At 38.3% G+C, this 21,181-nt stretch overlaps 2 protein-coding genes across 3 annotated transcripts; both read left to right on the top strand.

Moving 5' to 3' along the window:
- Positions 1-5,474: 5,474 nt before the first annotated feature.
- On the top strand, positions 5,475-16,129 carry LOC113298072 (nicotinamide adenine dinucleotide transporter 1, chloroplastic-like). 2 transcript variants are annotated; one of them, XM_026546732.1, is made up of 10 exons: positions 5,475-5,617; positions 5,730-5,849; positions 5,991-6,086; positions 10,092-10,198; positions 11,730-11,778; positions 11,956-12,068; positions 13,622-13,716; positions 14,806-14,894; positions 14,990-15,084; positions 15,604-16,129. In XM_026546732.1, the coding sequence occupies exons 2-10, from the start codon at positions 5,777-5,779 to the stop codon at positions 15,826-15,828; spliced, it is 942 nt and encodes a 313-aa protein (XP_026402517.1). In that variant the 5' UTR covers positions 5,475-5,617; positions 5,730-5,776; the 3' UTR covers positions 15,829-16,129. The 2 variants fall into 2 exon arrangements, with proteins under 2 accessions (XP_026402517.1, XP_026402516.1); XM_026546731.1 differs by having other exon boundaries at positions 5,723-5,849.
- Positions 16,130-18,278: 2,149 nt separating this feature from the next.
- On the top strand, positions 18,279-19,010 carry LOC113295054 (leucine-rich repeat extensin-like protein 5). Its single transcript, XM_026543414.1, has one exon. The coding sequence runs from the start codon at positions 18,279-18,281 to the stop codon at positions 19,008-19,010; it is 732 nt and encodes a 243-aa protein (XP_026399199.1).
- Positions 19,011-21,181: the final 2,171 nt, after the last annotated feature.

The raw sequence follows: 21,181 nt of genomic DNA, 5'->3' as shown, positions 1-21,181 counted from the left end.
CTTCAGAACATTTTGCAAAATCATGTTCAACTCAGCAAATACATGGACTCATTGTCCCATAAAGTCATGAAGTCAACAACTGACTAATTAACCACGAGACGTCAATCGTGTAACATGGGGGATATCAACTAGGGTTTTGGTCTGGAGGTCTACGACAAGTGTTTTCATACACACGATGGGAATGTGAGTAAGTCGTGCAATTAGTTGAAGGAGTTAACAAAGTAGTGGATGGAAAATAGACCAAGTCTCCGCACGATGAGCAACTGGTTTCAAACATGATTTCCATTCTCCCACTTTTTGATTCCATCAACTGTCACACTTCATGGGATCATGGTGTCTACAATTCCAGCAATATAAATAAGTTTCCGAATCATGATTGGGGAACAACGAAGAATCTCACGACTCACAAACAACACGAGATCAACACCTCATTTATTGAGCAATTACTCTCAACTGAGCAACTTCAATCATTCAGAACTTATCTTATTTAGAATTCAGAACACACATACAATCTTTGATTACCATTGATTCCTCACATTTCTCAGCTTCCCTCCTACATATAAAGATCGATATCATATCCAGTAGCACAACCAAGACCATTGGAGGTCCAACAACACACAAAGTCTGTTACCATCTCAATTATTGAAGGATCACACCCTTTCGCTCGCAATTACCACAACTCAGTCCGTAATTGACAACAGCTTAATACCAACAACTACTACTACCTAGTTTGGTCAGAAATTACTGACAGTCTGCAAATTCAAGTTTCGTTTACAACAACGCCTCACAAAGATTCCAACCGAGTGACGTCAAATATATCTCATCTTTTTCAAACAACTGTTACTAGTCTAGTCCTACGCAACTACCACAGTTCAGTTTTACATCAACAGTTACAGCTCACTTTCAACACCACTCCGCTCCAGCTAGTTCAGCCTTCAGTCCAGTTTTTGCATACAACAACGATTCATACTCATATGTTGCCCGCCGATCTTCCAGTCACAATAGCCTCACTTGGGGACGTCTTGATTATGATTTCCGCAAACAACAAGGGAAGGTTGCCAATCACTTTAGCAAAAATAATCCACACTTAAGGGCGAATTTTGTTATTGATCAAGGGAAATGAAATGTTCTTACCTCCCAACAAGTTGGAGGTTAAGAGGGGGCGATGTTTGTACCATGAGTAAAAATACCCCATATTGGGCCAGAATATTGTTTTGGGCCACTATTCAGCTGCCACCAGCCTACCCACTGGAGTAGCTACCAGCAAGTCCAGGGCTCCATAAAGTCAATGCCAGGTCAATGGTCAAAGTCAACCGTCAATCAACTATCGAAGTCAAGTTGCCAGTCGCGCTTCTAACCAGTTTCCAGTTAAGTACTATGCCGCACTGCCAGCCAGTCTCTACCCATGCTGTCAGTTGTGCTGCCAGGCAACATCCATCCATACTGCCAGCCCGTTACGCCAGTCAAGAAAGTCTGCCAACATGGCAAATCAATACAAGGAGACATGCATGGCAGATTAATGCCAGGAGGCATGCAGGGGAAGTCAATAGGCATGCAGGGCAGTTTCATGCAGAATTAATAAAGGAGGGCAGTTTCATGCAAAATTAATGTAGGAGGGCAGTTTATGGCCAGGAGGCATGCAGGGAAACTTAACACAGTTTATGACCAGGAGGCAATTAGGGGAAGGCCCTAATTCACATTTGTATAAATAGAGGGAATTATAATCCCAAAAGGGGGGGTTAGGCTAGCAAATATGGAGAAAAATCCATTGTAATTCTGATATCAATAAAAACATCACTCCCCCCCGGGATTCATCCATGGACGTAGGAACATCTTGCTGAACCACGTTAAATTCATGTGTCTGTCATTCTTGATTATTTCCTGCTATTAACCCTGTTTTGATCATCATCACCAAAATCATCTTGTTTGGTGCCTGGAAATATTTCTGGGTACAAACATTTATATAGTTTTCAAATCAGGGTTTGCAATCCAAGTTACCTTGGTAGTAAAGCATTCAATATTCACCATTAGATGAAAAACCTGATTCAACCAAGCTAATATCTTTCAACCGTTAGATCGAACTTAGCTTGTTACACACAAATGAAATGTAACTTCATTTAGGTTTATGTAACCGTACCTAAACGTGTACATCAGTTTGGTTCACAAATAGTTAATCGAGGTTATCCATATGATTACTCTCATATCAACCTTATTCATCTTAACCATAACTAGTTCAAATGACTCAAATGAAACTAGTTACAGAGTTATTCAATTGTATAGAAAACACAAACGAAACCAAATCGGTTTGATTCACTTGAATCAATCATGAACATTATAGCCACGGTTTGCAAAGATTGCATTCCTTATGATTTAAATGTTTAAGTCCATGAACTGACCGATTTGACAAAGTAACCAGCTTAAGTATGCGTACGGGTATGCGTATTTAAGCAATCGAATTTTGAGTTTGTTAAGTTTCCAGACTCAGCAGAAATTTTCGGTTCGAAAACTTCCGTCAGTATACGTACGGCTATGCATAATTAAGATGACTAGTTTAGGAGTTTGTAATTCCCAAACTCAGCATATATTTTCGGTTCGAAAACTTCCGCCAGTATGCGTACGGGTACGCATACTTATCTTGCCTCCTTCACCAATTTCGTATACACACATATGCATACTCTTGGTTCCCGGTTTATGGATTTATACACTAATGTGCAACACACTATATATGCTTATATCCAAAGATGGTTACATCATCAACTCTTTATTTCAATCATTAAAACATTCTTCTATAATGACAATAGTCGTTTTCACACACTATTAGCATCAAAGCCATTTTCAAGATATTGAAATAATCATTATCGAAACATTCCAAGCCTACATCAAATGATTGTATCACACAAACCATGTAAGATGTTACTTGGAAATTTTCTCATGATATAAGATGAACTTGGTCGAAGCGAAAGCTTACCAACACATATTTCGAGAAATATGTAAGCGAGATATACTCGGCTCAAAATCTCAAATGTGTATAGAGAAAACTATATCGTAACATGACTTATGTCTCAATATAGGAGATAGTAGAAATAGACTTTCCAAGTGATAGATGAGTTCAAGTCTCCACATACCTTTTTGTCAAAGAAGTTCCACAAGCTCCCCTTAGTAGTTCTTCGTCTTCAAGAGATGAACGACGAGAGATCTAAGCTCAACTACACTATCTATATCCTAGTCCGAGACATCTATAAATAGGCTAGAAATCAAGACTTATAGTTTTGATCACTAACATTGACAAACAAGCTTGAGATAACAACATATGCGAGTTCGACCGAGCAATGCTCTAACAGTATCACCCCCACCACCATTAAAATCCGCATATTCATTACTATCTTTGTTTTGTTCTCTCTCCTAAGTAATCCGTGACAAAACAAATTTGTTTATCTCTTTTAACCTAAACAACTAAGTTTGCTGCCTGGTTACCGTCAAAATCTCCCAAACTAAAATCCTAAAATCATTATGAACCCGAATATTTCTATAAAGTTTCTCATTGATTCATTATCTGTAATTGATCAATTTCAGGTTTCTGATTTGAATTCCCCGTGTTAGTATAAATTGAGCAAGTACAAAAAGAAAAAGCCCAAAACTATTGGCCACAAAATTACAACTAAACCTTCAAAATCACTTTCTAAGTAATAATTCTAATAATATCTAGATAGTATCAAATATAAATCAATTAGCCATTCATTGCTTAATTAATTAGTAACAAATTTTTCTCTTATATCTTAGGGTTCATGTAGAGGAAAAAATTTACTTTCGACGGGAAGGAAAATAATAGAATTTTTTTTTTTAGGTTTCATGTGAATATATGAGTAGTCATGTGACTACATAACTGTCTTGAGAAATTTTAGCCGCACATGCGGATATAAGATCAACTATTTACATAAAATACAAAAAGTTATTTGGTGTTAAATCATTGCTTGGCCAAACTCATAAGTTTGGTATATATCAAGTTGGTTGTCATATTCAGTTGCTCAAAACTATATCATGATTTATAGCCTACCAGAGTCGGTCTCAGAACTTGGAATAAATCATGGTAGTTGAATATCAAAATTCACCTATCGACCTTGAACATTAAAGATCGAAGAATAACGACGTTAACAAAAACTTCATCAATAAAGTTATGTGAAGACTGACTATTCTATTTACTCATATTATCTACCGAGACATGTCGTATGACTATATATTATGATGCATGTTGTAACGAAGAATTCAAGCAATATAAAACTTGTTGCATCATAGATTGAGAACAATTCATTGTTCGAAATATCACAATTGCATAAGGAGTGGTTAATTTAGTTTTTATGTTCACAAATGGATTTACTCAGTTCACGAACTTGAACTCAAAAATTTAAAACTTGATGAATTAAATCTCAAATAACTCGTGTACACGGAGTTTTTTTTTTTGGAGAACTGGTCGCTTTAGAGAAGTTCCTGGATACTCTTTCTTTCAATAGTACATGAGCCGATGTATGCAGTTCGCGAACTGGTTGATGTTGAAAGATTCTACTATTTGCTTTTGAGTATACATACTTTTTTGCACAATTCGCGAAGTTATATATAGAATACAAAAGGGTTCTAAATTACGAAGCGACTGATTATCCACGAACTGTTTTGGACAGTTCACAATGATTTTAGTCTTGTGATATGAAACTCCAATATATGCTTGTCATTTATATAACAACTTAATCATTGCTCTATGGTTAAGCACTTGGTGCATCGCGTGGATTCCGACTAATATACGGTTGCACATTTTCTTCTTTGTGATTAAAAGCAAACTTCTCACATGCTTACGTGAACAATCTATACGGAGAAGTTAAACTTACTTGGTTACAAAGCAATTTGTAAACATGGAAACTAGGTCACGAACCTAGCTTTGTTTGTAATCTATCAAGCCCTGTTCATCGATATAAATAGAGGACTCCCTGCACACCGGAATCTAATCCTGGCACTTCTGTGTGCTAGTTGCAGTTAGAGTCGTCCTCTAAGTTTTATCTTATGGAACACAAACCAAACAGTCTTTGAATATTAATCTGCTTGGTAATTGATTGATTTTCCGTACGAATAAATCACAAGTTTTGGATATACATCATTCATAGTGTTTGTGGAAGGCGAAGGAAAAAACTAAAAAGAGCGCACCGGGTGAACCGGCTAAAAATCCAACTGGATCAGCCGATTCACTGATTGAACCTCCCGATTCATCCGGTTCACTGTTTTTTTAAACATATTAATGGGTTAGTATTGAACCAGATAACTTTTTACTGGTTCACCAGTCCAACCTCCCGGTCCGGTCCGATTTTTAAAACACTCCTATTACCTAAATGCCATGAACCTGCGCTCACCGACTGAACAAAACTATGGGGAGAAATGGTGGGGTATATAAATCATTTTAGTAGAGAACGTGTCGAACACCCAGATTGAGTCGGTTCGCTGTTGGCAGTGAAAAACCCGCGCAAAGCTGAATAATAATCCCCAGATTCTGCAGCTGTCTCTCTCGTCTTTCAATGCAACTTCCACGCTCATCAGTTAAATTTTCAGCGCTCAACTCATCCACCACTAAAAATAGGTATTCCATAGAACTCCGATGACCTATACCTCAATCTTCTCTGATGGTTTTCTTCTTTGATTTTTACTTTTGATCGGCAATATCTAATTAATTATTTTCTACTAGGGGACAGATTGATTGTTTTCGCCAAGATTGGATAGAAATTTCCAATCAAGTAAAATGAGTAGACAATTAAAAGAACGACCAAGCAATAAAGATCTTATTTATAACGCTGCTGCGGGTGCTGCTGCAGGTCTGTTTACTGAACAATACTTTTTGGGTTTTCTCTATTAGTTTGATATATCTTTATTCTTCAAGGGGGTTTAGAGTTTTGCAGTACAGTTGCTGTATTATTTCACTTTGAGAAAGTTTTCTAACTTGAATTTTAATGCAGGAGCAATTTCAGCTACTTTTGTGTGTCCTTTGGATGTGATCAAAACAAGACTTCAAGTCCATGGGAAGCTCCAAGTTTCTCCTGCTGTTAAGAAAGGTATAAAGAATCCTTGGTAACTCATCCGCGGTTCATCCATTTTTTGTTGAAGTTGTGCTTAAATTACTCGGTTTTAATTTGATCTAATACACCCAACTAAAGGAAATTCTGTAATACGTTGAGGCACTAGACGAGTTCATTGATCTCAGATTTACGTCATATAGGCATAGACTCATTGCTATGGATATCTTTTGGTCCTGCATTTATGTATTGTCCTTGTTGCTTAATGTTGTCTTTGGCTAAGTTATATTTGCTTTCTTATGGTTGTGGGCTGGATGGTTATGAGTTTGGATGTGTTAGTAAATTCAGCTTGTCTCTACTTAAGCCAACATTGACTGGTTTTCTGGAGGTTCTCTTGAGTTTGCATGTGGTAGTCACCTCGATTAGCGCCTAGAGAAACATTGTGAAATTTAAACTATGCTACAAATTCCTCAGATTTGCTTTGGACATATGGTCTGTGGTGTTTATTGGTTTCGATAGTAACATTGAGAATCCTCATGTCTACATTGCTGACGATTTGTATTCAATTGAATATTAAGAAAGATTGATTTGTTACAGGACAGAGATGAGTTTATATATCTCTCTTCTCTCAACACTCGATGCACAATTGCACTTCAAACGTGCATAGCACACGCTCACCTCACACAAGTCTTACATGACTCACAAACTCTTATTACATATGCTATTACCCTCCCTCAATCTCTAGTGTGCTGTAACAAGACCACTTGAGATTGGACTCACAAACTCTTATTACATGATATGCTAGAAGATAAAACAATGACTGCAGAAACCAATTACATATGGATGAAAAGATAATACCAGGTTATCGTAGTCATTGCAGTGAGTGTAGTAGGAGAAAGAAAGTATGCAGGCATTTGTTGTCGCAACAGCAACGAGTAAACTTTATAAGCAATAGAATGAATAGTGCTGCTAGCGACAGGAGATGCAGTAGTAATTGATGTAGTAGTGGCAATTGTAGAATAAGCTCACAGTTGAGATAGTAGTGCAGGACTTGGTGCAGAGAAAGTCTGTAGTTTCCGTTGAATCATAAGTGGACAAGCTTTCCTAGTAGGAACGAACGATGTACCCCATCATAGAACAAGACCAATAGTAGGTGCAGTTAGTAGCGAAGGACACACCAACACCATGAAATAGTAGAAAATGTTGTTGCATGCTATAATGAGAAGAGGAGATATATGCCTTCCATGGTTTGTAGCAGCAGAAGTATATAGGAAACTTTCACACATGTAGGTGGATGTAGTAGTTGCAGGTGGAAATATCAAGCTCCAATAGAAATAGTTCCTTGCAGTGCAATAAGGCCATCATTATTTGCATAAGAATTGGCACCCCTTTATGCTGTGTAGAAACTCTGCACCACTGTATTCTAAACAGTATGCTGCACAACTGATTTCTGTAACATTACTCCTGCCAGAATTGAGCTGAAAGATCATCGCTGATGACCTAAGTAGATTGAGCATTAAGAAGCAATAAGCAGCCAAACCAAATAAGATTTGCTTCTCTTAGCTGACACCATAGATTACTAGCACCATTATAGATGATTCCCATTATTCAGTTATTGCATCAGGGCTCACTTATTCCAGCTATTCACTACATGTTGCAGATAGGGAGCTTGAGCCAACTAAACCAAGAAGTAAACAACATACAAAGTAAAGAACAGATTCATGAACTGAATCCATTTATTGTCAGCAACATATATCTCTGCTGAAGTACTAGCCAACATCAATAGTTCATGATAACACACACACAGCACCATGAGCATCATAAGAAAGCAAATAGATAAAGCCATATTGTTATTCCCCATAGGCAGTTTTTGCAGCAGTGCATCGTGAAAGAAGCAAAGTCTTCAACCATATTTTTATCCTGTGGTTATTCTCCATAAGGCCATAGCACTTTGGATTATTCATTCACATAAGAAATAGAAGTAAAAAGCACCATTGAAGCTGAAACTTCAACTGAATTATTAGAAGAGCATGAAAAATAGAAGAACAACAGGTTGCACATTGAACACATATGCAAGCTGAACACTAGGTTGCATACTAAGTGTACACAAACTCATCAAAGAGAACTTCAATTTGTATACCAGTACCGCACCAATTCCGATTCCGAAACAGCATCCTCAGTTCCATCATTACACACACAAGATTCTTCAACACCGTAGTGAGGACCATACCAAGCGACAATGAGGTTGTCAAACTCAATGTCCTACTGAATTTAAGGAGAAATTCTCTCCACTACCCGGTGGAACAAAATTAAGCTTCTTCCTAACTAACTATATTAGCAGAAATAGGCATGCTCAGACCAACTAGATTCAGGAATCAGTATTAGCAGATCTTGATAACAAAACTAGGTCAAAATCAACCAAGTTATGATGAAAGCAGAATTTGAAGATGAAATCGAATTTTGTTGAGGCAGTGATGTAGAAATTGAACACAAGAAATCAAATCTGAAGTAATCAAAAGATAGAATTAGAGATTACCAGCATAGATTCGATTTAAACAGTTGAGGTAAAACAATCAAGTTCCAACGAAAAACACAATTGAAAACCAAATCGCCAAGAGCTCAAGTGATTTAAACCAAATTCCAGATCTAAGAATCCTGCTTAATTCTGTTTGAAGACGTAGCAGGTATCAAAACGAAACCCTAATTTCTACCGAAAACCTCCAATAACAAACTTCATACCAGGAACTCCATGATTCTTCAGAAACAAAATCAGCAGCAGCAGCAGAAGATGAGATTAATGGTGCTGGTGGTGATGAAATTGCAGGAATCGCCAAGGATCGACGCTGTTAAGCTTCCCCCTCGATGATACCATAGTAACATTGAGAATCCTCATGTCTACATTGCTGACGATTTGTATTCAATTGAATATTAAGAAAGATTGATTTGTTACAGGACAGAGATGAGTTTATGCACAATTGCACTTCAAACGTGCATAGCACACGCTCACCTCACACAAGTCTTACATGACTCACAAACTCTTATTACATATGCTATTATTCGACACTCTTCTATGGATCAATTAGCGCTTATATAGCATTCTCCAAGTGGAGCTGCTGTAACTAACGGTGTATCGTCTCAAAGAGCGACTGTTGTAGGGTTCTAGAGTTCGAGCGTAAAGGCTTGTTTGCATGAAGGTTACACTGATACTTTCTGGAAAGTGCAGAAATATGAAATATTCTCTGACTGAAAACTAGGTACATTATCCTATTTTTTAGTTCAAAATGTCATATAACTTTGATTGGTGCAGGTTCCAGTTTTATAACGTACAAACTAGGAATATTATTTCACTATTATAATGTGAGGTGTAATTAAGTTCTTGACTATATAGTCCCGGTTAGTATGATGTATATTTGTCAAGTTACCTTGGATAATCATATTGAATGCCTTGTAATTTATGTATTCTGACTTCTAGTGCTTCCTGTTATTGTGCAAGTGTGGCCCAATCAGATTAGTTGTGGTTATGGCTTGTACTTTTTACTCTGGTGAAGGACCTAAACCACTTTTCCGGTTTTCATCTCACTATCAATACTAAACTTTAGTTGGCTAGTTATTTGTAGTTACCAGGGAAATACTATAAAAAGTCTTTATATGGATTATTCTGTCATTATATTTGGACAATGGCATACCACATTCTTGTTTGAGGAATTAAGAGACAAGTTGAACTACCATGTAGTAACAGCCAGCGATTTTCAAGTTCGAGGAGAAGAACTAGGACTCGTGAATTAATTTCTTGCGTACTTTACATCATTGACTTAACACGATCTTTGTTATCCCTTTGTTTTATCAAATGTCAAAAAATAGTTAAAAATGCTCTAAGTTCTTTCTTCCTTTCATCTTCCTAATTATGCGGTCCCAAAGTTATGCCGACCCTTGCATCATGGTGCTGTTATAGAAGCCATTTAATTTTAAATCACTATTTTTTAACCATTACTGCTTTTTTTTAATATAATTATTTGACTCTTTTAAATGTTTGATGGGAATTAGGTAGTGTCATTGCTGCCAGCCTGCGAGAAATTTTGGTAAATGAAGGGATCAGGGGGATGTATAGCGGCCTTTCTCCAACAATATTGGCTCTCTTACCTAATTGGGCAGTGAGTTCATTACACCAGTTATTAGTATATTTTATTATATTTCTTCCCGGGTCTCTGCTGTTTCTCTTTCTACTTCTTGCACATTAATTTTTAAGGCTAAATGTCTATATCTGACAGTTCAATTTCTTCCCCAGCTTTAATATAAGACTGAACTCAGATATGAAATTTGAGTATAGATACATCAGTACCTATTTGGATGAATATCGATAGAGAATTTTTTAATGTACGTAGAGGTGTTTTTGGTTTCTTCATGCAAAACTAGATTCTTAAGAAGCTTTGCGTGTTGTCTCTCAAGTACAGTATATTAGGACCAATCTATCAAAGAATGTCAAATGACTACTGGGACACATAGAAGAAGAAACCAAACTAGAATCATGTTACTCAAGTAACTGTCAAGACAGCAGCAACAAGGAAATCCAATTTTTCCTCCGAGTAGACCAATTACTGTTGTCCTTATAAATTGGTTGGAAGCATCATGTAATCTCTGTACCCAAAGAAGCCCTTTATAACGGCAGCGTAAGCTCAAAATTCTGTCTTTCTTGATCATGTTGAAAAACAGGACAAATTGACAAGCTTTACATCTTTCTCAATTTGCCGTTATTCTGTGTATGTGGTAATATTGCTGCACAAACAATATTGTGAAAAGTCCCTGTTAGAAAGAAACATGTCATTTCCATTTAGAACCTGTAGCACTGCCAGCAAAATCTCAGTTGAAATATTCATGACAATTTTAGTTGTAAACACAGCTTTTTTAAGGGCTCTCGGGATTTCAACTTCCTTAACGTGGGATGGCTTAGTTTTCTGATCTCAATACTTTTTAGTATTTGAAGTGGACTTGGAACGTATTCACTCGAACACTCGAAAGCTGTGTATATGTACTTGTTTAAAATGCATGTGGGCTGGTAACATATTAGCTTGTGGAACTTATCGATGTTCACATTGTTTTATCTTGCTTTCTGTTCTAATTTCGGTACTTACCTGGACATTGTTTCTCATTGCATCTGGAAGTGCATAACCACTCTAGGGTGGAATAAGCTTTTGTCTTTATTGTTGTTCGGAAGATGCCTCAGTTCAGATGATTTTGATATTTGTAGGATAAAAAGGAAACTACCACTTTAATTATTTTATTAAGACAATTCCATCATACAAAAAAATAATCATACAAAGCTTTTGGTTGGTAACCTAGCAACAAGCTGGGCTCCAACTCCCCTTTGAATAGCCACTCCTAATCTATGAAAACTATTATTATTATTACTACTTGCATTTCCACTATTATTATCATAAAAGGAAACTATTATTTATTTATTTATTTTTAATGAAGTCTTATTTTCGACTACGCATTTCCTAAGGCTAGTTCATCAATTACGAAAATCTATCTACATGTAGTGATTTTTTATATTTTCAAGGTTCTTATCTATAAAGAACTACGTACTTGCAGCATCTTTTACTTGATTGTTAGAATTCCAAATTCATTAATACTTGTTCATATTTAGCATATTTGTCAAGTAAAAGTTTCACTTTATCTATGTAGGTCTACTTCACAGTGTATGAGCTACTCAAAGGACAACTCCGTTCTCATGGTTCGTTTTCATCATCTTCTTTTCCTTGATAAAACTATTGATTGGTTGATGTTCTTCAAAACTATTTTTCTTTAGTGGCTAAGGAAGATGATATCTGTAGCTTGCTGAGATATTTCTATAATTATTTTGTCCACCCTTTTTTTTTTTTTTAACATTTTTCAAATTTTGATAATGTAGTGGATGAGCATAATCAACTTACAACTGGGGCTAATATTATAGCTGCTTCAGGTGCTGGAGCAGCAACGTCCATCGTTACAAATCCATTATGGGTTGTTAAGACGAGACTTCAAGTATGTTTGTTGTGTTTGATTAGAAAAATATAAGATAAGTATCCGTAGTCAACATCTTTTAAATGCGCCTTAATAGAGCTTTAGTGGGAGTTTGTCTTATGCTGACTCAGCTGAGATGGACTCGTCTCATCTGACTCGTTTCCATTACGCGCACAATGAAATATTATAACCTAGAATGTCCACCAAGTTAAGTTTTCGACTCCATGACCCTTGAGTCGAACTCAAATCCGAGTCAGATCGGGTCAGACTTGTAAAAATGGAAAACAACCGGACATCTGACTGGGTCAAATCCGAACCTTGTCAGCTGTCAAACTCAAGTGAGCAAAGCACAAACATCCTCTATGGTTTGGTCTCATCTGTATTCAAGATTTTTTTCTGATGTCGTGAGTTACTACGTATTTCAGTTGATTTCTGAGATCTTGTAGCTCGAGACAATGTCAAGCCCACTCTTGTCATCCATTCCTTCCTTTTGGGTCAATCAGACCTCTTTAAGAATTCAGCTCTTTTTGTGGATTGCCACTCAAAGGCGAGATCTAATAATTAACTACTTCAATACCCTGTGTTTCGACAAGTGCTCTTTATTTCTTTTAAAATATTGTTCTGAATTATCCTTGCTGTGTGCCATATTTGAGGAAATGGGGCCAAGTTCACAATCAAGTCCTTTGAACAAGATGCTATCCTGCTGGAATGTGGTTGTGGAAAAGGATTCAGCTTGTTTTGAGAATGCTTTAATAAACTGGAAAACAGGATATCATTTGTGAACAAATTTATTGTATTTACTCTAATCAAGTATTAGTTAATAACTTCACAGTTACAGTTGGGAGGATTAAATAATAGTAATTATGGTTTTTAATAACATGTCTTTATTGATTGAGCAGAATAAAAACGAGGACAAGGTTGTCAAACAAATTAGACGTTGCTCTGTGTTGGATTAGTTAATTTAGGAAACTGGAAATGTCTTGATTTTTCACATTATCAGCTGTGTTTACCTTCTGAGCAACGGGATGTTACGCTAATATTTCTTATGAAATTGGTGTAGCAATGACTGAAGCCACCTTAATCAGGTCGATTGGCAGCCTTAAATGAGTCGGTGGGTAATTTCTGGTGTTATATGAAGCATTACTGGAAATAAGCAGCTTAATCAAATCATTTAAACAAATATAGAAGTATAGTGCCATATACATAGAGGTTTCCCCATCCCTCCCAGCACCGCTGTTGAATGTTGGGTCATGGGTGTATAGTAATGTTGTGGGCCATATAGGGGTAGGTAGTCTGAACTAAGAAACTGGATTCTTTTGATGGGAAGTGGCACAAAGGAAGTTGAAGGGCTTCTTAAGAAAGGTGACAATGGCTTTTGAAGGAGAGAATTTTGATGTAGATGAGATATTAACTAATTCTAACTCCATTATGCAGAGAATTGTTATCATACAATTTACTTTTCCTATATTTTGATATTTTGATTAAATTAACAAGTCCTTGTTTACAGTTTCCCCGAAACTGTCTAGGGCATACATTTACTAAATATTATTTTTTTCAATTTTTTTTTTGTCTAGACGCAAGGAATGAGGTCTGGTGTGATCCCCTACAAAAGCGTCTTTTCAGCATTAAGAAGGATTCTGCATGAAGAAGGAGTGAGAGGGTTGTATAGGTACACTAGTCTCTTTCTTGGTTTATACGTATACGTAGTATACTCTGAATATCTAGCTTCTGGGTTTTTACCAACGACCCGTCAAATAGAGCTGTGTGTATGTAGTTCATATTGATAGACTCTTTCGTTTATCTCCGACTATTTTCTCTTTGTGACTCGATACCTACCTTAGCTTCTGAACCTAGCTTCTTAACCGTTCTAGCGAGGCAAGTTACCATTACCGTTCCACTACCACAGATGAAATTATACTGTTGCACAATAGAATGCAGGACTGTTTAAACATATGAAATTGTTTTATCTGATAGATCTGTGACGAATTATGGGAAATCTGTTAACATAATTGGTTTTGTAGATGTTAACTGGGCGGGTATGGGTGGTTTTCCCTATCCCAGACCCCAGAGACAATCACTTACAGTTCATTGCATATTACTCCAAGACTGGATTGGTCATATTCCAATAACTAAGTAATTATAGAATACGTACGGCATGTTGGAAACGAGCAATCACTATTTTATTCTTATTTGAGGTTCCAATTTCGTCAGACCCTTGGTGGGAGGCTTGTAAAAATCAGAGAGTAAGGCTTACCACCTATATATATTTTTAGGCAAGGCACATTGTAGAGTCGCTAGCTGCTGGCATTGGATAAAATTTTGACTGGAAGATGCCGCCTTACCTTGCCCCTAATAAGCCCTTGATTTGGTTGAAGTTTAACGTTTCATATCTTCTACATTAGTTTAAGCCAGGTGTCGTAGCATTAATATATGTAATCATTGCTAACCAGGTCTAAATGAATGGACCCTGGGCCTGCCCTTTAAGTCAAATGTGTTGTCAAGCTTTATTAACTTTCTAGGCACAAAAACTTCTGATAACAGTCCATTTTGGAATGCGTGGGTGAAACCTCTAGGTTGGAAAAAGTTCCCATGCCAAGTTGCTTCAATGCCTTGGTCATGAAGTGAAATGTCCGGCTCCTTTCTACCCTATGCAGTGACAGGCATCTGAGGGAACATTTATTTTCTATACTGCGGATTAGGTTTAGTTCATGCTTATTATTTTGTTACAGTAATGGCCACTTCTGTTTTGTGTATACAGCGGCATTTTGCCTTCACTAGCTGGGGTAAGCCATGTTGCCATTCAGTTTCCAATGTATGAGAAAACCAAGTTTTACTTGGCAAGAAGGGGTAACAATAAATAATGTTTTCTTAAACATGGAGTTTCTACTCACCCATTTTACTCTTCATTGTTATAATGATGATATTTATAAATCAACTTTCAGATAATACAACTGTGGATAAACTCAGTGCTGGACGTGTCGCTGCTGCCTCTTCGATCTCTAAAATTTTCGCCTCCACAATAACATATCCACACGAGGTGTGCTTCTTTGATAGCTTGCTGTTATTACTTTGATTTGGTCATTTGCATGATACCAATTTTGACTTTAGTCAGTACTCTTAAGTCTGAACTGGGTTCCACAACATCCATGGTATGTTCTGACTTCTGCTAGTTGTTTGTAAAATTTGTGAAAAAGCACATCCCAAAGATACCAATTAAAGTTATGTTTTTTTTTTCATGCTTGTAAAGAGTCTTAACAAGGTCCAAGTCAAGAATACTTGTTCTGTCAGCAATGATTTAGTCTTTCCAAATAATGTGAAACGATTATATGGTCTGCTTATTTACATATTCCTCTATAATTTTTAGTGAACAGTTCCCAGTTACACAATCACAACCTAAGAAGAATAACTATCTTAGAATAGTTCGATAATAAGTAAATCATTAAATAAATTAAATTTCATTTGTTAAAATATTTAAGTTAGATGTTTTACGGCAAAGTTTGTAATACTTAATTACTGGTTCTTACGAGGAGTTAATCGAATGTTTTCCATGCCATAGGTCGTGCGTGCAAAACTGCAACAGCAAGGGCAAGCTCCTAGTTCTGTGGAAAGGTACACAGGTGTTGTTGATTGCGTTAAAAAGGTCTTTCAGAATGAAGGCATAGCTGGCTTTTACCGTGGTTGTGCAACCAATTTGTTAAGAACAACACCAGCTGCTGTTATTACTTTTACCAGTTTTGAGATGATTCAAAGGTTTTTACATCGTGTTTTACCACCAAACTAGAAGCGTTGGCAACCTTTCTTTTACTTCATGATTTGCCGATACTTGGGAAAATTGGGATGGGGGCCATGGGGCAGTCATGAGGGCGGTGAGTAAAGGGGGTTGGCCTAATTCTAAGTGTATCTCTATTGACCTCTCCCAGGTTCTTTGGAATGTAATTCAACAAGAAGCCACTAGCTGGAGTTTCTTATTTTTTACTCTGTTGTTGAATTAGGGTGAAACGAGATTTGAAGGCGATGGTTAATAATAATAATAATAATAAATTAATTGGAAAATAAATTTATTAACTGCAATAATTGGACTACACTATACTGTCTTCCTCTATTGAATACAAAAGCCTTAGCGGAAACTCGTTCAGTCTGATCAAGTTTGAAACATATCCATCAGCTTTTTCAGCTTCTTGGCCTGCGGAATTGGCCTTTTTCCGCGCTTCAAAAGAAAAAAAAGAAAGAAAACTTCTTTAGCTAAGTTCGTATTGCCCCCTCCTCTCTTTTACCCATTATATTGCTTTGCAGATTTGGGGAAGCGGATTTGGATAAATTCTAAAAAAACCTAAGACCTAGATATGTTAGGAATGTAATTCTCAACAACACTAGTAAATTATTGATAAATGACAAATTTGTGAGGGAATAAGTATATAAACAAATAAAAATAATGTATGATGTATGCATTCGATATCACTAATGTGTTTGCCGCGGAGATAGATAGAAATCGCAAAGTTTCTTCATCTCAGACTTTGTGATTCCACAGGTGTGAACACATAGATCACGATGGCATCCACGTGTTCACAAACAATGTTCGCATACAATCATTCATTATAAAACTGAGCACGGTAAGCATAAAACTGCGCGGGTGCGATGATTCATCGACTCAGAGCCTTCGGGCTCGTCCTTGTCTAGTCATATTTAACATTGCTAATCGTATAACAGGATAAATAAAGAATCGAAGCATAAACATAAAGACATAATGTAAAGTGCTGAATGTAAATGAGACAATGATGTACGTGGTTCAGCACTAAGGCCACGGGATTGATGTTTCACTATGTATTGAGGGATTACAAAGATAGTCAAATGACTTTAAGTGAGCAACGATGCTATGGGGAAATGGGGAAAGGGGAATCATACTTACACTTCCTATTTCTCTTTCCTATGTTCTTTTCTAATTGCTAAAAACTGGTCGACCCCTTCTTTCTTGGTGGAGAGGGGTATTTATAGGGTTACTACATGGGATCCACTTCTGAGATCAGCTGTTATCTTATCTTCTCGTTCTTTGTGTCGATCCCGCTGGTATCTTCGTCTTCCCACGATGCCCCCAGCGGTTTATGCTTGGTGACGATGAGTCGCCTCTTCATCCTCCACAGGTTAGTCGACACGTATGCTAATCTAGGGTGTTTAATGCGGGTGGTTGGGTCGTCTGCACGCGCCAGCTAGCTGTCTGCTGCCCCTGTCACATCCGTGTCAGTTGGACTAACCCTCGCTGTTGATCTTGGATCCTTCTCGAGATGGAATAAAGTGAAATCCTTGGGTGTTCTTCAGTGCTTCGCAGTAACCCCTTCCTTCAGTGCTCCTCGATTCTCAACCATCAGATCCGTCAGATGATGATCTTATATTGATGAAACGTGTTGCTTGGATATCCACGCGTGGCATCATATCTCGATGCTTCCAGCTGTGCGTCCTCCACGTGTGTTTCTGCAGACACGTGGCGAGTGATGAATTATGTGCATACAATTTGCCCCTTTTCTTCTGACTAAGGCGTCAGTTGAAGTTAGAGGAAAATCGTCCTTACATATTCTTCATCTCTCTATAATAACTTCCCCTAGATTTCAGGGCACGTTTCGCACTCCTTGCAATAATTTCTTCTTGGATTAAGGGACGGTTTTAATCTCCTTCAATGCTATAAATAGGAGAGAGAATGTTAAAAATTTGAAATAAATTTCATTCCTTCATTCTCTTGTCAGTTCATAATTCTTTCTCTCTTGAACCTTCTCATTCTTCTCTTCTTGTTTTCTAGCCATTAAATTCTGCTGGTGATATTGTGAGTAAGATCTTCCAAGGATTTTTCGAAGTTTGACTGTTGTTGTTGTTCATCGTCTTCTCATCGCACGCTTCAGCTCATAAAGCTTTTGATACAGGTATGAGACTATTTTTTCTTCGATCTTGATTGTTTGTTCATCTTCTGCTACTGTGTTCTTAGTTTTGTGATGAAGAACAAATATACAAAGTATATATACTTGCCCATGTTCTTTATCACAAAACTTACGGATTCGTACTTGAAGATTTAAGCTTGTCCACGATGTTCCCAATTAAGTTAGGGTTCTTCGTTTTCGGTGAATCTAGGGTTTTCAGTTGATATGTTTGATGAATTGGTAGAAGTTTTGACAAATTTCACGTTTTATGATCTTCATTTGCTTCTCTGTTTGTATCTTTATCTTGCTTTTATGCTTCTTCGTAGTTATGGCTGATCGTCAGCGGGTTCCTTACCAAACTCCGCCGCCGAGCCCTCATAGGTCTCCTTCATATAGAATCCCTGACATATCTCCGCCAGGGGGTGCTTCGTCTAAGTCTTCACAATTATATCCTCGTGCTCAGAAGACTTCATCCTCTTCGGGTCTGAGAGCTTCTTCTGTCAAGAAAGGAGATCAACCGAAGGGTCCTCCTGGATCTAGGTATGTTGTTACTCGTCCCTCTGCTCCTCCGCGTGCCGGTTCAACAAATACACAGACTCCCTCTCCTCATCGCGCTGAACCGCTGGATGTTCCACCTCTTCGTTCCGTTGCCCCACCTTCGATTCCCCACCAGAGGCCTTCAGATCCACCTCCAGTAGTCCCTACTAAGGTAAAATATACTAAGGGTACTGCTTCGAAGACTGATTTATCAAATAATCCCCCCACTAAGAGGAAAGCCTCGGATATGAGTCCTCCGAAGAAGCCTTCGTCAGATCCTGCTGATGATTCGGACGCTTCCCCAGTAATTCAAAGCGTCGCGGTTGGTAAGAAGAAGGTCACATTCAAGCATATAGATCTTGCCGCGTTCAAGGGAAAGCATGAACTCGACGCTTTTGAAGTAAGGTTTTATGCTCCCGATGGTGATCTTACTTATGATCTGATTTCGAAGTATAAATACGATGAATTCCATTTGCTGACTACGGTGTGGGCCTTCGAAGCTGGTCTCATGTTGCCATTATAAAAGTCATGCGACTCTTTCTATTATGATGTATTGGCTAACCGCGAGGGTTCCACTCCACACACCCATATCCCCTCTGTGACGCAGCTGACTGTGAACTATCTTCGTGCTCTTAAAGAATGCTATCTTCGGAGTAAAGGTGAAACGATGATGACCTGCTATGATCCTAACCCTGCTGAGAGAGACTGGTATACTCCCCTCAATAATTCTTTCGAAGATTACATTAACAGTAGGAATCGTAAGCCATGGAGTGTTGGCCTTCGTAATATTGCTGCTCCTCATGGTGAAATTCGTCTCTTAAGTGAGGTGAGTGATGCTAAGCTGAAGTACGTTCCTGGTACCGAAGGGTCTACTCAGCGGAAGATTTTTCCTGCTCGCGAGAGGATTAAGCGTGATCATGACTATGAATGGCACGCTACTGTTATTGAAGTTATCGGTCCTTGGGCTTACGGTTGGGTACCTGGTCCTCGTGGGTGGCGCCTTGTTGCCGATAGTCAAGCTCGTGAGACTTCTCCAGCTCGTTATGGAAATTTCTTCCCCTGGCGATTGAATTTTGAGTATGCCTTCGATGTTGTCGACGCGGATGAGGAAGAAAGTTCTGATGTCACCCTTCCTTCGAAGAGTACTGCTGCTGTCAAGGTATGTCTTCTTCTTATATTTGTCACTTTCCTTCTTGATTTGAAAAAAAATATTTTCTCAAGGAAAAAGGAAATAACCTTCGGAACAATTCCATATTACTCTGTAGGTGACGAAGAAGAAGAAAATTAGGCCCATGCAATCTTCTACCCCTGCTGTTGACGAGACAGAAGTTCCTGATGAGGTTAACATCCCTGTGAACGAAGAATTTGTTGAAGAGGAGGAACTGACTGACGAAGAGGAGCGTATTGAGTCTTCTCCCCACAATCACGGAGGTGGTAGTGGAGCTGTCGAAGAGGAACTTGGCCCTGGTGGTGGCGGAACTGGTGAAGAAGAAATTTCCCCTGGTGGCGGTGGTACTGGTGAAGAAGAAATTTCCCATGGTGGCGGTCTTTCTGTTCATGAATTCTCTTTTGGCAAGATCTATTTCGTGGGTGAGCCAATTGATATGAGCGCTGCCATGGGTCTTGCTTCGGAGTTCTCTCTGATTTCCTCAAACGATGATTGGGATGTTCTTGGCAACTCTGACAAGGGGAATACCGCAGGTGAGAAGACTGTCGATGCGGAAGAGAGTTCTGATGGCGAAGATGCAGATGATCTTGCTAATAAGGAGGCGGAGGCTAGGAAAAAGTCTAAAGCTGAAAAGAGTTCTGATGCTGGGAAGAATATTGATACTGGTGAGGCTTCCACTGAGTCTCTCTTGGAGGATTTTCCGCAATCCTTAATACGCGAGGGTGATGATGCTACTTGATTGGCTGATGAAGAAGAACTTGATGTTCATACCCAATCCTGCTCCAATACTTCCTGGTGAGAAGAATTTTGATGCATATACTTGCCGGGTGATGCAACCGTCCTCCGAAGAGAGAGTTACAGACATGTGGGATAAGGATTTGAGGGCTGCGTCTACTAATCTTCTGGTTGACCCCCCATCTACTGTTGTTGACATGATGGCCATAGCTGATGGGTATCAGTATGGTTTTCCTCAGCAGCGGATGCTTGAAGTAAGTTGTCTTAATTTCTCATGAATTGCAAGGTATTCTGCTGTGTTGTATAATAATCATCTCTCTTTGAAACGTAGATGATGAGGAGCGAGCACTGCCATCATATTCTGTATCAGTTCTTCAGGGCAAAGTCCCTTAAATTGGAAGCCAAGCTTCGCCATAGGGAAGAGGAATTATCTGCTGCTGAGACGGTTATCTCTGCCAGAGATAAAGAGATACTTGAGATAAAGAACCGTCTGAAAGAAAAAGAACATCTTGGCGCCGAAGAAGAGAAGCTTCGTCATGAGTTGGCCTTGGTTCGTAGTGAGTTGAAGCAGGCTCGTAAAGATGCTTCGTCTTCAAAAGGTTCGTTTTCTTTTGTTATCTTCCTCTTCGTCACTCCTTTCCTGTACTTAGCGTTCTGTCTGAGTATCCCCACCCTATCTCCAGTCGGTGATGTCCAAGAACTGATATGGCTTCGGAATGAGAAGACTCGGCAAGCTTCCCGTATCAAAGAATTAGTAGAGAAGATTAAAAACGAAGTTGATAAGTGGAATG

This window comes from Papaver somniferum, chromosome 7 (assembly GCF_003573695.1).
Source record: "Papaver somniferum cultivar HN1 chromosome 7, ASM357369v1, whole genome shotgun sequence".
NCBI classification, from domain to species: domain Eukaryota; kingdom Viridiplantae; phylum Streptophyta; class Magnoliopsida; order Ranunculales; family Papaveraceae; genus Papaver; species Papaver somniferum.
This window is presented reverse-complemented; position numbering and strand designations above follow the sequence as displayed.